This window comes from Poecilia reticulata, chromosome 6 (assembly GCF_904066995.2).
Source record: "Poecilia reticulata chromosome 6, P_reticulata-male-v2, whole genome shotgun sequence".
NCBI classification, from domain to species: domain Eukaryota; kingdom Metazoa; phylum Chordata; class Actinopteri; order Cyprinodontiformes; family Poeciliidae; genus Poecilia; species Poecilia reticulata.
Window position 1 is genome coordinate 26,964,026 of NC_088835.1, and position 14,661 is coordinate 26,978,686.

General features: G+C 39.9%; 1 protein-coding gene across 5 annotated transcripts in view; it reads left to right on the top strand.

Annotated features, from left to right (window-relative positions):
* The window catches only part of reln (reelin), a 155,720-nt gene that overhangs the window by 79,545 nt on the left and 61,514 nt on the right, over positions 1–14,661 (top strand). For all 5 annotated transcript variants that reach the window (XM_008411936.3, XM_017305227.2, XM_008411934.3 and 2 more), the window contains exons 5-16: positions 1,891–1,923; positions 2,051–2,129; positions 4,114–4,210; positions 5,513–5,564; positions 8,503–8,611; positions 9,584–9,824; positions 10,112–10,257; positions 12,612–12,763; positions 12,853–12,968; positions 14,006–14,214; positions 14,294–14,422; positions 14,516–14,625. In XM_008411936.3, the coding sequence (XP_008410158.1) occupies positions 1,891–1,923; positions 2,051–2,129; positions 4,114–4,210; positions 5,513–5,564; positions 8,503–8,611; positions 9,584–9,824; positions 10,112–10,257; positions 12,612–12,763; positions 12,853–12,968; positions 14,006–14,214; positions 14,294–14,422; positions 14,516–14,625 (1,473 nt within the window). The remainder of the gene's footprint in view (positions 1–1,890; positions 1,924–2,050; positions 2,130–4,113; positions 4,211–5,512; positions 5,565–8,502; positions 8,612–9,583; positions 9,825–10,111; positions 10,258–12,611; positions 12,764–12,852; positions 12,969–14,005; positions 14,215–14,293; positions 14,423–14,515; positions 14,626–14,661) is intronic.

Genomic DNA, 14,661 nt, shown 5'->3' on the forward strand with positions numbered 1-14,661 from the left:
TCTGAAATAAGGCTGCTTTAAATTCCAGTAACCAAAGTACGGCGAAAAAACTTCAGCAAGACTGACTAGCTTTTAAATTAAAAAATACAATTGGTCAGAACTCGGGTATCGGGTTAAACCAAAAATCTAATTTACTAACTTTAACAGCTATGGAACTGTTGCATTTTATAGTTTACATCAGGAAGTTTTATGTATGTGCACAACGCTGGAGCGCAAAAAGACGATTCCTTTACATGCCTTTCATAGCTGCACACACAAACTGTCACGGTGTAGCTATGATCAGATTAATAACAAACAGCTGGGTTTGGTTTAGTTTTATTACCCCTGGTTCATCTCACTGCTCTTGTTCTTATACTCTGAGTCACTGTTGTGATTTTATTTTTATTTTTTTTGTTATATCTTTTTTTTTGTTCTCACATGTTAAGTTATGTTCTGTTTAGATATTTTTACTAAAGTTATCAGGCGTTAGTGTTACTGCTCACCTGTTTCCACAACACCTTTTCATCTCTTACTCCCTGTTTTTCCTCACTGTTTGTCAGATCCTTTACCCGTCTAACTCCTGTTGCTCCCAGTTTCTTCTGTTTTGAGTTATTATTTTATTAAAATTTAGGACTGGATGGTATGACTGAAAAACTTAACACGATATAAATAAAGATCTGATTTTTAATGGGGTTCTACCTGGTTAAATAAAAAAATAATAATAAAACAAAAATAAATGTCAAAAAACTGATTAGATTTTAAGAAAAGTTCTACTTAAAAATGTATGATTAAAACATTTAACAGGAGGTTAATTTAATTTAATTCTCCCCTCCAGCTTTTGAGGCCTCACTGTGGCCCCTCAAAGCCCCCACTTTGAAAGACATTGCTCTAAAATATAAGAATATTCTGTCTTAAGTTTCAACCTTTACATTTTTCAGCACAAAAAACCTTGCAAACACTTTTCTTTTCCTCTAAATTATAGTCGGATCTTTTTCTACAAAGCGTTCTTTGTAATTGAGCTACAGTAATTTTTTAAACTCACAGTTGATTCATTAAGATCTACCACTCAGAGCCCCCGCCTCTTCATCAACTTCCCATTCACCTCCTTCCTGCTCTCGGAGCTGTCATGTCCCCTGGGAGAGATTGATGGCTGAGTGTGTTTGCTGGGCAGCGGCCACAGATCACAGCCTCCGCCTCTGGGGAGGATGGCGGTTAATTGCCATTGAACTATTAATCATAGCGGCCAGGCCTTTCATTACTGAAAGGAATTAACATCAGTAGCTAGGAGACTTTGGGGAAACACAGAGAAACTTTGTTTGACTCAGATATGATGTAAGATTGGCCACTTTTCCCTGTTCTCACATCCCAGAAGAGTGCAGTTAAAGTTGCAAACTGTGCAAATACAGGTGGTGGGATACATTTTTGCATGGAAACCTGTGTGTTTGTATCTGCACTTTTCAGATTTGTTTGTGTCCACCGGCAGCAACTATCTGCATGTTATGCATTGCAAAAACTCCAAATGTTACCAAGAATTTTTGGTCAGATTTTGGTGCAAATATCTTAGTGCAGTTGAAATAAAACAAAACTAACTTACAAGAAACTTTTCAGCAAAATATGGGTTATTGTTTTAAGTCGATACTTCCCTAATATTGATGATATTTACTAGTTCTGACTGATTATTTGGGAACAATTTCTTGTCCCATGCTATAAGTAAGGTAATCTACCACTTTTTCATCAATATTAAGGAGTTATTTACTCAAACAAACACCTATATCTTGCTGAAAAGTTACTTGCAAGATAGTTTTGTTTCATTTAAAGTGTGTGCACTAAAAATTAGACCAAAAATACTTATGATTTTGTATTTTTACAGTGTAAGGTTAGGACTTGACTAACACTTGTTCTCTGTTTTAGCTCCAACAGAAACCCCCTTGAGACCCAATCTTGGTGAGTTTCAATTGCATTAAATGTTATGAATTTCATTCATTACTTCAATCCTGCCAATAATACTCTCTACAAAGCGGCATAGGCAGTAGATTTAACTGTGAGCATGTTGTGCATTACATGTTTATAGTGGAGCTCCATGCGAAACATGCTGTTCTACGAGATGACTTTGACTCCAACATCCCAGGAGAGTTGGACTCTAACATATGGTAGGTGGAAAAGTTTCCGTTTCTCTTGCAGCCTGAAGGGCCACTTGTGTTTTCTGGGAACGCTCAACCAGGTTTGACAGAGGTTCGCTCATTTGTACCAGTTTTTATGGATCATCAAGTTGCTTTTTGTGACAAGATCTAAGTAGACCAGAATTTTGTGGCTGTGTGAACTGAGCCTGATTACTACAAGAAGGACCTTGCAAATGCATTTACGTACTTTTCCACATTTTTCCATGTTGAAAAGACGTCATTTATGTATCACCATAGGATTTTATGTGCAAGGATAATAAACAGTAGCCAACAATTGCGAAAGGCAAATGAGAAATTATGTTCTTTTTTTTAATCTCAAAAATGTTGTGCAATTTTATTCTTCTCTTTTACATTATGACACAGATAAAGTTCAGATGTAAATCCAATTAAGAATCTGTGAGAAGATTTAAAGAGTAACTAAACTCCAAATCTTTTTTTCAGATAAACTGTCTAAATTGGTCATTAAGTGTGATGTCATGTTTCTGTGCAAAATGTGACATTTTTATGTAAATTTCTTAAATTATCCAATATTTAGTCAAACATATTTTAGTGCTGCCGCCTGTGGGTTGAATGATGGCTATTGCAGTCAGATGTTCCTATTGGTTATAACGGTACAGCTTTACTTATGTCTTGGCCACGCCCCTCTGCGTGTCTTGGCTCCGCCCACTTTCTTGGAACGTTTTAAAATTTGTGCTTTCACGGGGGTTTAGTTATTACAAAGTTTTCAAACTGAGTTTTATCTGTTTTGAAAGAAAAATTTATGTGCAAAGCAAGTGCTTTGAGACATATCTCAAAATACTTGCAGCTGTAATTTTCATGACCATCCATCCATCCATCCATCCATCCATCCATCCATCCATCCATCCATCCATCCATCCATCCATCTATCCATCCATCCATCCATCCATCCATCCATTTTCCTCCGCTTATCCGTGGTCGGGTCACGGGGGCAGCAGCTTCAGAAGGGAGGCCCAGTCTTCCCTCTCCCCAGCCACTTCTTCCTGCTCCTCCGGGGGAATCCCAAGGCGTTCCCAGGCCAGCTGAGAGACATAATCCCTCCAGCGTGTCCTGGGTCTTCCCCGAGGCCTCCTCCCGGTGGGACGTGCCTGGAACACCTCACCAGGGAGGCGTCCAGGAGGAATCCTGACCAGATGCCCGAGCCACCTCAACTGGCTCCTCTCGACGTGGAGGAGCAGCGGCTCTACTCTGAGCCGCTCACCCTATCTCGCAGATTCAAATCAAAGATCAATAAGTGATGATAGTTATGCTTGATTTTGTGTGTGTAGATTCCAACGGTAGTTCTATGGCAGCTTGAAAACTTGTGCTGCAGTAACTGCGGTATTTACTTTTTAGCGCTTCTTTATGCTGCTGTTCATTTTTAAGCATTTTCCTGAAGGCAGATTTTCTCAAACTCATAATGTTTAAGTCATTACTTCCCGTTTTGTACATGTAAAATGTGTCGGACACAGCGTTCACACTCAAACCCAACCAGACTTTGTGTCCCTCATCATTTTTTGTCTTGGGCTTTATTGTTGATTCATCCGTTGTTTGATATAGGACTTGTTGGATAATTTCCTTGCCCGTCGTCTTTGCCTCAGTGTTGGCCGATAACACAAAAATGATTTTTTTAAAAATGTCTCAGGTAGCACATTGAGTTTTTTTACCTCTACCATTGTAGCACTGTTTGTTTGTTGGGTTTCCTCCACTTCCGCGGAAGTAAAACCAGCGTCATGGCAGTTGCTTCAGGAAGGCTAAGTACATAAATGAATCACAATCTTTACTAGATTTTTGTTGATAGAAGAAATTGGAATCATACATATTTCAACTATGAAAAAGTTGAGAGAGTTTGAAGACTTTTGCAAAGCACTCTCTCTAATAATTTGTGTCATGCCAAGATGATTACCTTGTAGCTCTCCTCTTTGTTTGAACTCTTCTGATCCTGATCTCTTCCCAGGTCTGAGTGCAGTAACTGTGAGGTCGGGGAGCAGTGTGGCGTGTTGTTGCATGGCAGAGCCGTCACTTTCTGTGAGCACTTTGGAGAGCGAGAGCTGGTAACTACCATGTTTGACCACAATGCAACCACTGCGTATTTTATGGCCCATTGACTACAGATCCAAGCCAGCCGCCCAGTGGGCACAACCACATCCACTCTAAATCATAACATGCAAGCTGCGACAACAGAAGCTGGAAAATTAAAATGTCCTAGTGCTGCAGCATTTACCTTGAACTCTCTAATTCAATATCAGTTTTTACATTTTTATTAAGATAGACAATCACATAAGAATGAAAATGACTAAGATGTGCAATTATTCATTAGGTATTTATTCAATTTGAAAAGCTAGCATGATAACATCACATTTTTTATTTATTTTATTAATTTATTTATTTCAAACAAATGAGAATAAGCTGAAAAATTAAAACCAGCCTTTATTTAAATAGGTATTTGATTTGTCTAGCTATTTAAAGCCATAAATAAAAGGAGCAAATCTATTAAAAAGAAATATCTCTGCCCTGATTTATGGTTTAAAGTTTAAACTGTGGTTATCAGTTTAAAATAAAAAATAAGTTAATGAAAGTCAATTTTTTAAATTTCTAAATATTTTAATATCAATTTGTTTTATTGAATTTCCTAATCCCGATTCACTTAAGATGCTGTTTTTGACATTTGGTTTCAGCAATTAAAGACCTAAAACAAGGGTTTATAAATAGGACCTGCAGTGAAAACGTTTGTTGGAGCAAAACAACTGCATATCACACCATGACTATATTAAAGCAAAGTTATATCTTACCCAGTGAAAAGTGTTTTTCCGTCCTTTCTTTTCCTCTTTCTGTCTCTGTGGATTTCAGTCGGTTTTGCTGTGAGAGATTAAAGCTTCACACTTCACAGCAGAGAAGTGTTTAGTGCCTTGTGATTCTGTTTACTTCTGTGATAAACAGCCGCTTTGTCTGTCACCGTTCCAGATGTTTTTGAGCAGCTCCCTGGCAGCTCTTCTGTCAAGTGCAACAAAAATGTTAATCCAGAAACAACACACACATTTAGGCAAAGACAAATAAGCAGTTTACAGCAATCTATAGCTGAAAACATTGCATAGGTTGCTATTGTTAAATCATGTAAACAAAACTTTTTAAATTTAAAGAGATCTAATAAAACCGCTCACAGCAAATCAAATTTATTACATACTAAAGTCTGACTTATTGAATTCCAATTCAAGTACTGACAGCTTATTTCCTGTACTATTCATCCCTAAAAATATAGAAAAATAAATATGTGCATTTTTAGGAATTTTATTGATATTGTAAGATTTGTTGTTTTCTTTTGCTATAAAGATATTATTGTTCTGTTTCCTCTTTAGACTACAGTTCCTCTCAACACCAGCACAGCCTCAGTCCTGCAGTTTGCTCTGGGTGAGTATTTGCAAAAACACACTGCATACAGTCAGTGTTTAAAAAAAACAATTATCAAACCGTGATAAATCATTAAAACACTTTTTCAATCTATAAATTACACATAGCCTGTTATATAATCAGTTGTCTTTGCATATTCACCGGCCCTACTTTGAAAAAGGTCTCTGTCAAAATTAGAGATGCAAACAATTAATCAACTTACGTTTAAAATCAATAGCTAATTAGATTTAAATTAGTTCTAAGCATTAACTAAGACCTTGTTTTAGTGGTGTAGTTTGCCCGCCATCCAACAGAGGGCGCCGCGGGTCATCCATAAACAGAGCCAGATACAGAAGATGGCAGAGGCAGATCAGAACAGGAAATAAACGGTCCATAACATGACAGGAAAACACATTAACATGTCTCAGTGGTACAAGTATTTACTTTTTTCATCTTTTATTTTTCTATTTAGCAACCTAATCAGTGACTGTTTTGTTATGTTTTATAAATATGTGAAGTTTAATCATTTGCGAAAACCACAATTTTCTGTTTATTCAGTCTGTACTTAATACAGCTGACACAAAATTGTTAAATTAAGCATGTGAAAATCTTAGCCCCTCATGTTACGGAAAAATGGTCAATCCTGCTGATGAAAAAGAAAATGGCCGCTTATCAGTTAATCGTTAGTGGACTGGTAAGAGCAGTCCCCTTAGATTAACTCATTAATCGACCACTTGCATTACTAGTCAGAATACAAAGTTATTTTTTGGCTGCACCTCCAGATTATCCAACAGATTATAGCTTTAAGTTAAGCCTTGATTAAGGTTATAATTGTTGAGATCGAAGCGTCTTTAAGTGTTTCTTTTGCTCTTCACAGACGTGTTGGGAGTTTTTTTATCTGAAGTGTCATTTTAAACATAAAACATTTTTTAATTATATAATTTGATCTTCCTTCTACATCTGAAAAATGTAAGTAGGTGTATAGAGTTTATATAAGTACTTTGTGAATCCTTTATAATTGTGTGGAAACAATCTGTCCATGAGGAGAAACTACTCTGTCTGCTTTAGGGAGACGGTGCTCATTTACGCTGTTTCATGTCGGTAAATCTGCTGGTGCAAACCATATTTCAGCGTTTCTTCCTCCGTCCTACTGTCCTCGCTCCAGCCTCCCCCCTCCTGTATCTGTAATGAATGATTTACAATTTCTGGAAAGACACAGAGAAGGCCATGGAAGAGTTTTAGAGGTGTTGTATTTTTCATGTCCATTACATCCATCCACCTGTTCTCCAGGGAGGAAGGCAAGGAGAAAATAAAAGTACATGAAGGTAAAGCCTCACCTTCAACCGCTTGTCTGACAGGCTGCTATGCTCTCTGAAGGTCAGGAAAATCGGTTTGTTTTGCTAGATATGCGAGGTAAAAACTGTCGTGGAGTTCTGGTTGATGCATGAATTTTAAAACGTAGCGTTGAGTTAACGGAGGGAGGGGAAGCAGGTGAGGACGTTGGGAGTTACTGTACTAGTCCATTAGCAGCCTTTGACCCCATTTACTCCCATGGCATCCAAAGAGGTCCACATTTAAAAATAGTGTAAGTTAAATCTGGGTGGAAGCACAGACACACACACACACACACGCGCACGCAGGCACGCACGCACGCACACACACACACACACACACACACACTCAGATCGAGTTTCCAACTGTCAGTCTGCCTTCACTTCACCATCCTTATCATACATCATCTTCTCTAAATCCTCAGAAACTGCTGACTGACTCCTTTAGTCATGACACCATTTACAGTTTAACCTCCCAATTTATCCCGGAGGGGAGAGTGGGAAAATCCAGCAAGCCGCCTGGCGAATCACAAAATGTATCCGTCTTTTAGGCTTGTTCTTTATTATTGTAGCGAATGAAGGATTGAGGCTTTACTGATGAACAGTCAGGTTTATTGGAAGTAAATCCGTAGTTTCACTGTAAGAGCTTTATGTACACACACAAAAAAAAACAGGGTATGCTACAAAACCATGCTCTTACTAAGCTAAAAATAATATCTACCACTGAAAATATCAACTATATTTTAAAAACTATACCTATACCTAGTACCGTATTTTCCGCATTATAAAGCGCACCGGATTATAAGGTGCATAGAATAGACGCTACAGTTTGGGTTGCCAATTTGTTCCATACTCTGTTATTAGACATCTACATTTATAAAGAAGTGATCCCGAGTACTTTATATAGTAGGCTGCCCCAGTCATTGTTTCACTCACTGTGTTGGTGTTGCGATATTGTGCCTAACTGCATTCTGGGTAACACAGACCAACCGACACGCTGCCGCCGCAGTCTCTGTCTCTCTTCCCCCGCCCCTCTACCCCCCCTGGCTTTAAATGTATTATCAAACTTTATTAAAAAACCAGCGTTCTGACAACTATCCCAGCATGCACAGCGCGCTTCTTCTTCTACGGGGGAAAATGAAGTCGGTGGCTGCTTACCGTAGTTGCTAGACCTGTTGTAGCTCAATATTGGTCCATATATAAGGCGCACCGGATTATAAGGCGCACTGTCGGCTTTTGAGGAAGTTGAAGGTTTTTAGGTGCCTTATAGTGCGGAAAATACGGTAGTTATATGCAATAAAAAAATTCACAGTTTTAACTGATTAAAATTACAAAATTTATACCTTGTGCCTCTATCAAGGGTGCTGCTAATACATTTTAAAAATGTATCTTATTGCAACTTGTTTTTGTCATTAAGCTGCTGTTCAATAATATATACAGTGGAAGTTGTCTCATCAAAATAAAAGCATCAAATCAAAAACCAGAAGTCAACCATATATTATACAAATTAAATTAAGTAAAGGCAATGAGCTCTAAAAAGGTGTTGCAACAAGTAAGGAGCTTAATTTGATGTTATTTACAGTTATTATTATTATTATCCAACCTGAGTGCCCTTTTTCTGTGTTTAGGTTCAGGTTCCTGTCGGTTCAGCTACTCGGATCCCAGCATCACGGTGTCGTACAGCCTAAGTGGCAACGCAAACACCTCGGATGACTGGATCACACTGGAAAAGATCAGGTCGGTTTCTCTCTCGTCTCCTTCCTCCCGCCTCATCCATCACACACACAGTCCCTCCATCTGTTATAAACACCCGCCCTCCCTCTTCCCTCTTCACACCTCCCCCTCTTAATTTGTCATTTCTCTCCTGTTTGTGTCTTGATGATCCACCTGTTTTTAATCCCTCTCTCTTGGCCTCTGTGTTTTGTCAGCTTTCAAACAGGCATAGTAAAATTATTATGTTTAGTCAGGATACGGTGTGAGGTTTCAGTTTTAACTCGTAAACGTCTTAACAGGTCTGGTTTACTTTATGTTCTGCTCCTATTAAAAAGGTTAGGATAGATCTATGGACAACACAAAACATGTTTAATAAATTTTTTACACAAAATCATTCTTAGATAATGAGATTTTAGTTCTGTTTATAGCCTCTGTCACTTTAAATCCAAATAAGCTGCTGCTGCCCACGCCCCCAACTCAATGTTTATATTTGCATGTTAAAATGGCTGCAAACAGATGCACAATTATACAACCATACATCTTTGAAAAACAGAAGTGGAGAATCCTGCCCAACCAACAAGAATGCAGCAAGAGTGGATGGCAAAACAACAACAAAACACTTGTCTGTTCCAGCAGCCATTGTACAGCACATACAGGAGTAGCTGACCAAATGTGTTGGAGTTCAGTTTGGGTTGCTAGGTGATGGGTGGAACTCCACTGTGGTTGCTAGGTAACGGGCTGGGGCCCTCACCAGCAGTAGGTAATTGAAGGATGGCAAGGTTTTTGAAATGACTCATTTTCCAAACACCAAAAAAACAACTCTGTGTTTTTTTAGCCATTTGGTCTGTTTTTAGAAGCGGTAGAGAAAACATGCAAAATATAAATTTTCCTTAACAGGTTCACTTTAAAAATATTAAGCATGATGTGTTTCTTAATTGAATATTTTCATGAGATGAAATATCAGCCAGTTAATCGTCTTTTCCCCTTCTTTCTCAGAGCTCCCACTAACAGCAGCACCGTCGTCCACCTGGTACCACTTCCACTTTCCTCCAGAGGAGAAGCCGTTCGTCTGCGCTGGTCTCAGGAGACGCCCCACGGGCCTGAAGGCTACGAGTCCTGCTGGGGCCTCGACAACGTGCTGCTGGTCAATTCTGCCCACAGAGTTCCCCTCATAGAGGACAACCTGGATCCTCTGGACACGTCCAACTGGCTCTTCTTCCCCGGGGCCACCATCAAGGTACGCTCAGATACAAACACATAAAGTGCCTTCAAATGCATTTTAGGGGATTTTAACTGACAGGCCAATACAAGATAGAGCAGAATTATGACGTGGAGGGAAAATACTTGAAGTAAATTTAAATGAATCATCCCCACAGGCATATATTGAGCATACATGTTAAAAAAAAGCTCAAGGCGTATAAATAAATAAATGTCATCAGGAGGTGTGTATCTATTGTTTGGAGAAATATAAACTATAATGATGTAAATTTGAAGCATGTAATTTCATGTGTTTTTATTGAGCAGCATGCCTGTCAGTCGGAGGGCAATGCTCTGTATTTCCATGGTGGTGAAGGAGTCGGCCGCAGCTTCGCCTCCACCAGAGACATCGATTTGCACCGTGAAGAGGGAAGAAGCTACTGGGAGGAAGACTTTGAGACGCCACCTTTAAAGTAAGTCAAGATCAGAGTAAAAAATGTGTTTTTCATGTGGTTTTTATCAACTCGCCCTTTACAACAACTTAACTTAATCATGGTGAGGCGCCATGAGGAACTTCCAAAGTGAGGGATGGAAGTATTGAATGGAGCGACTGTGATTGTTTTCCCAAGTTTATATACCACTACACTGCAAAAACACAACATCTTCCCAAATATTTTGGTCCAATTTATGCAGCAAATATCTTGAATTAAGACAAAACTAACTTACAAGTAACGTTGTAACGCGACATAGAAGCTTGTTTTATGTTAATAATTTCTAAATATTGATGAAAAAGTACTGCTCTCATGTATAACAGAAAAAATGTCTTGTTATAAGTGAAATAATCTGCCAGTGGAACTATTACTTTTTCATCAATATTAAGGAATTATTTACTTAAAACAATCTCCCATATTGTGCTAAAAAGTTACTTGTAAGTTATTTTTGTCTTATTTCAAGTGAACTAAGACATTTGCAGTAGAAACTAGACCACAAATACTTTTAAGATTGTGTGTTTTTGCAGTGTAGTTGTATAAATCTACATAAATAATGAATTACTGGTTTGCCTATGTGGTTATGTTTAACTCCTGGCAAGTGGGAAAGAATTACGTTGGCAGGGTTACTGAGGTATGCAAACATTCAAAATGCTTTGACACCTGTCACTTGTCATATGTCCTGTAATGAAACACGCAGCGCTGCGTAAGTCAAGCGTGGGAACCCACACAGGTGATCGGCATACCTCTGACTGCTACAGAGATGGCCGTCCATCTGTTCAGAGCACACAAACGTACGGGAAAACACACACCGGACAGCAGAGAGCAAGGAAGCACTGTCTGATGCTCTGCATGAGGCGCAAAGATGAAAAGAGAGGGCTGATGGATAGCGCTGCTGCCAGGGAGTAATTAACAGGCTTCATGCATCAGCTCTGTCAGTACGCGTTTCCATTAATGAGAAAGACCACGCCCTCACACCTACATCCCGACACGCCGCCCTGCGTGAAGCTCTCGCCCATCAGGGATCTGTGAACTGAACACATGTATAAGGAGGCAGGAAAGACTTCTTCTCTTTTGTTAATGGTACACTTCGCCTGTTGTTTAACCCATCAGTGACTGTGACAGAGACAGAAAACGGATAGTAACAGCAGGAAGGGGAACAGGAGAAAAACAGAAACTGTGAGGGGAGTCAGATGAACTACGGAGAGCTGGGCTGACACACTGAGCAAACTTCTGTTGGGGAGAATGAGAATCTGAAATGTCTGCCATGATGAAATATGCATCCTGTAGAAGTCCCATTCCAGGTTATTCATGCCAAAAACTGTTTGTTTGTTTGTTTGTTTGTTTGTTTGCCTTATAAGCCGGGTTTTAACATTAAGGCTATGTTAACACGAGAAACTGCCGGTATTTTCTGATGCTGATTGAGAAAACGTTCCATGTTTAGACGACATCTTGAGTCAGCTGCAGTTCTCATGCCAGGCCACTAGATGGCGCTGTGATTTTAGCAGGTCGTCAAACGTGCATGAAAATGTAGCCTTAAATGTTAAAAGGGCAGTATTATATGGAACTGGCCTTTTTGAACTTTACATCATGTTATAATGTTGTTTGATCATAAAAAACATTCCTGCAGTGTTGCTTTGATTCTTTCATGCATGTTTAGAAATCCTTTTATCTCCATGGCAACCATTCAGCTGTGCAAAATGCCTCGGTGGACCTAGCCCCGCCTTCTAAGCGTAGCTCCTCCTCTAAACTGCAGTTTCCGAGTTTCTGAGCTCTGTGACTCCTTCAGACTAGCCAGCAGCAATTAGCAAACACCTGGTGGAACTGTGGATCTGCTGAGCTCATTGTAGCAACTACTTGCTAGTAAAAACGCTGTTAAAGGGTTAATAGAGGAGTGATGTTGTAATGACTTCCTGAAGCAGTTTTTAAAGAGACAGACGTCAAATTACAGTCAAATTTCTTGGAAGCCATATTTGACATACACAGCATTTTTATAACTACTGGAGTTAAAATAGTTAAAATAGTTATCTGTTTCCTCGAAAACACATAAGTTAAGCCAAGTGAAGTTTATTTGTATAGCACATTTCAGAACACACTGCGTTTCATCATAAAAACACAAAATCATAGACACACAGTCAACAATTGAAGCATTACATTTTGTCAAATGCCGTCGTTGCACATCAGATTGTTGACATACGTGTCAAAAGTCTCTCTAAACAGGTGGGATTTTAGTCTAGAGTTGAAGGAACTCAGTGTTTCGGCTGTTTTGCAGTTTTCTGGATGTTTGTTCCAGATTTGTGCTACATAACGCATAATAAATCTCTCACTTTTTTCATCAGCTGGGACTTAGAGGGAGCAATGTACGGGACAAAGTGTGGAGAGATTGAATCAGGCGCTGCTCTGGTGTTCGAGAAGGAGGGTCGGAGGAGAGTGTGCACCCCCTACCTGGACACCACGTCTTATGGAAACCTCCGCTTCCACTTCACCATGGGTACGCGTTCCCTCTGGCTTCTGCTGATGACAACCTTTATTGTAGTTGCTGTCAGTAGTTTTACAGCAGTTGGCTGGTGTTTTGTGCAGGTGGAGGTGACTGCGATCCAGGGGAGTCGCATGAGAACGACGTGGTTCTGTTTGGAAGGTCAGAGGGCAGAAGAGAGCGTGTGGTGCTCGACACTCTCCCATACTCTTCCTACAGGGTGAGACACAGCTCCTATAGCGGAAAACTGAAATAGAAACCACATTAATTCACTTCTCAATTGCTTCGTTTCTATCGCCTTTTTAGTGAACCTTTTCATAAACCTTTTCATAAAATCTCAACATTTCATTAAAGCAGTAAATTTGATTTTAGGAGCTAAACTAATAATAAAGTTACATGCTGATGTTTTTACCCTTAATGTCAGGCAGAGCAGGCGATTTAGGCTGCAGTCGCATCACTTTAATCCAACTCTGGTGTTTTTGTCTAGAAAGTCCGGTTCGTTTGTGGATGTGTGAATACACAATCGGACTCTGATGTGGACTAAAAAGCGAACGCAGGTCCGCTTACAAACCTCGGTCTCGTTTCCTATGAAGGGAACTCTACTGCGGTTTGATTGGACATGTTGACGCAAGCGGACCAGAGACCGCTCCAAAATCAGGAAGTAGAATATTCCACATGGCATTGTGGGTGAAAACAACCTAAACAAACGTGCTACTCTAGCACTAGCTGGAGAAATGACTCATTGTCTTTTACCAAAGACAAAAGAGAAATCCTATAACTGCTCAAATCTGACACTGCTCAGTTTTTGTTTACATTTTGGAAAGAAGGAAGTTGAGCTCATGTCTTCTGAGGTCTCTGTGTCGTTTCCATCAGTGGTTCTTGGTGCAGCGCCACCACAGGCGAAGAGGGGAACTTTTTTTTTGGTTTGTTTAGAAAGAGCAGAATTTTTTGAGCGACAGAGACCCAATTTCAAGGAGTTAAGTTACAAAATAAAATGTCTTGTAAATCACATTTGAAATATGCAGAATTTTCTTAACAACTAAAGTTAAAACAAAGACTTTACTGTGCTATAAAATGGTACCTTATGCCTGGAAAATGCATAATATTTCCCCTTCAGTATTTAATTAAATTTCATTAATCAGTTTGCTCACAGACTTATAAAAAAATCAGCCTTTATTGTTCTGTAAAGTGTAAATTCATGAACTTGATTCTAATTTTGTGCTGCTCTGTTCGGATCTTTCCCGTCTTCTTCCTCAGACTCCTTCAGTCGTATCTGTCGCGCTGCCATCTGAGCTGCAAACACCGGTCACACAATTCTGCTTGGAGCAGCGGTCCCACGGAGGCGCTAACCGTCATGTGTGGGCCGTGGATTTCATGCAGCTGCTCCCTGTGTTGCCTGGCACGCACACGCATGTTGCTCAGTTCTCCATCAACCTCGGCTGCGGCTCCTACCAGCCTGCCAACAGGTATGACACACGTTCCGGCAGAATAAAGTAGCCACAAGGGAGCCTGATCAGAAAACAAAGCTGGTTCTCATCCTGTTAGTGTGAGTCTGGAGTTTTCCACCAATCTCGGTCGCTCCTGGTCTCTGCTGCACACCGAGTGTCTGCCAGAACTCTGTGCCGGGCCACATCTACCTCACAGCACCATCTACTCCTCAGACAACTACAGCGGGTAAAGTTTCTGCTAAAACGTTCTCACTTACTGCCGTACATTTGTGCATTTAATGAATCTTATTACCAAAGTGTGCTTTGTTTGTTGGTTCAGGTGGACCAGAATCTCCATCCCCCTGCCCAATGCTGCCTTGACAGAGACGACCCGGTTTCGCTGGAAGCAGACCGGCACCGGAACCGGCAACATGTGGGCCATAGACAACGGTTAGAATGCCACCTATAGTTCAGACTAATTCAGGG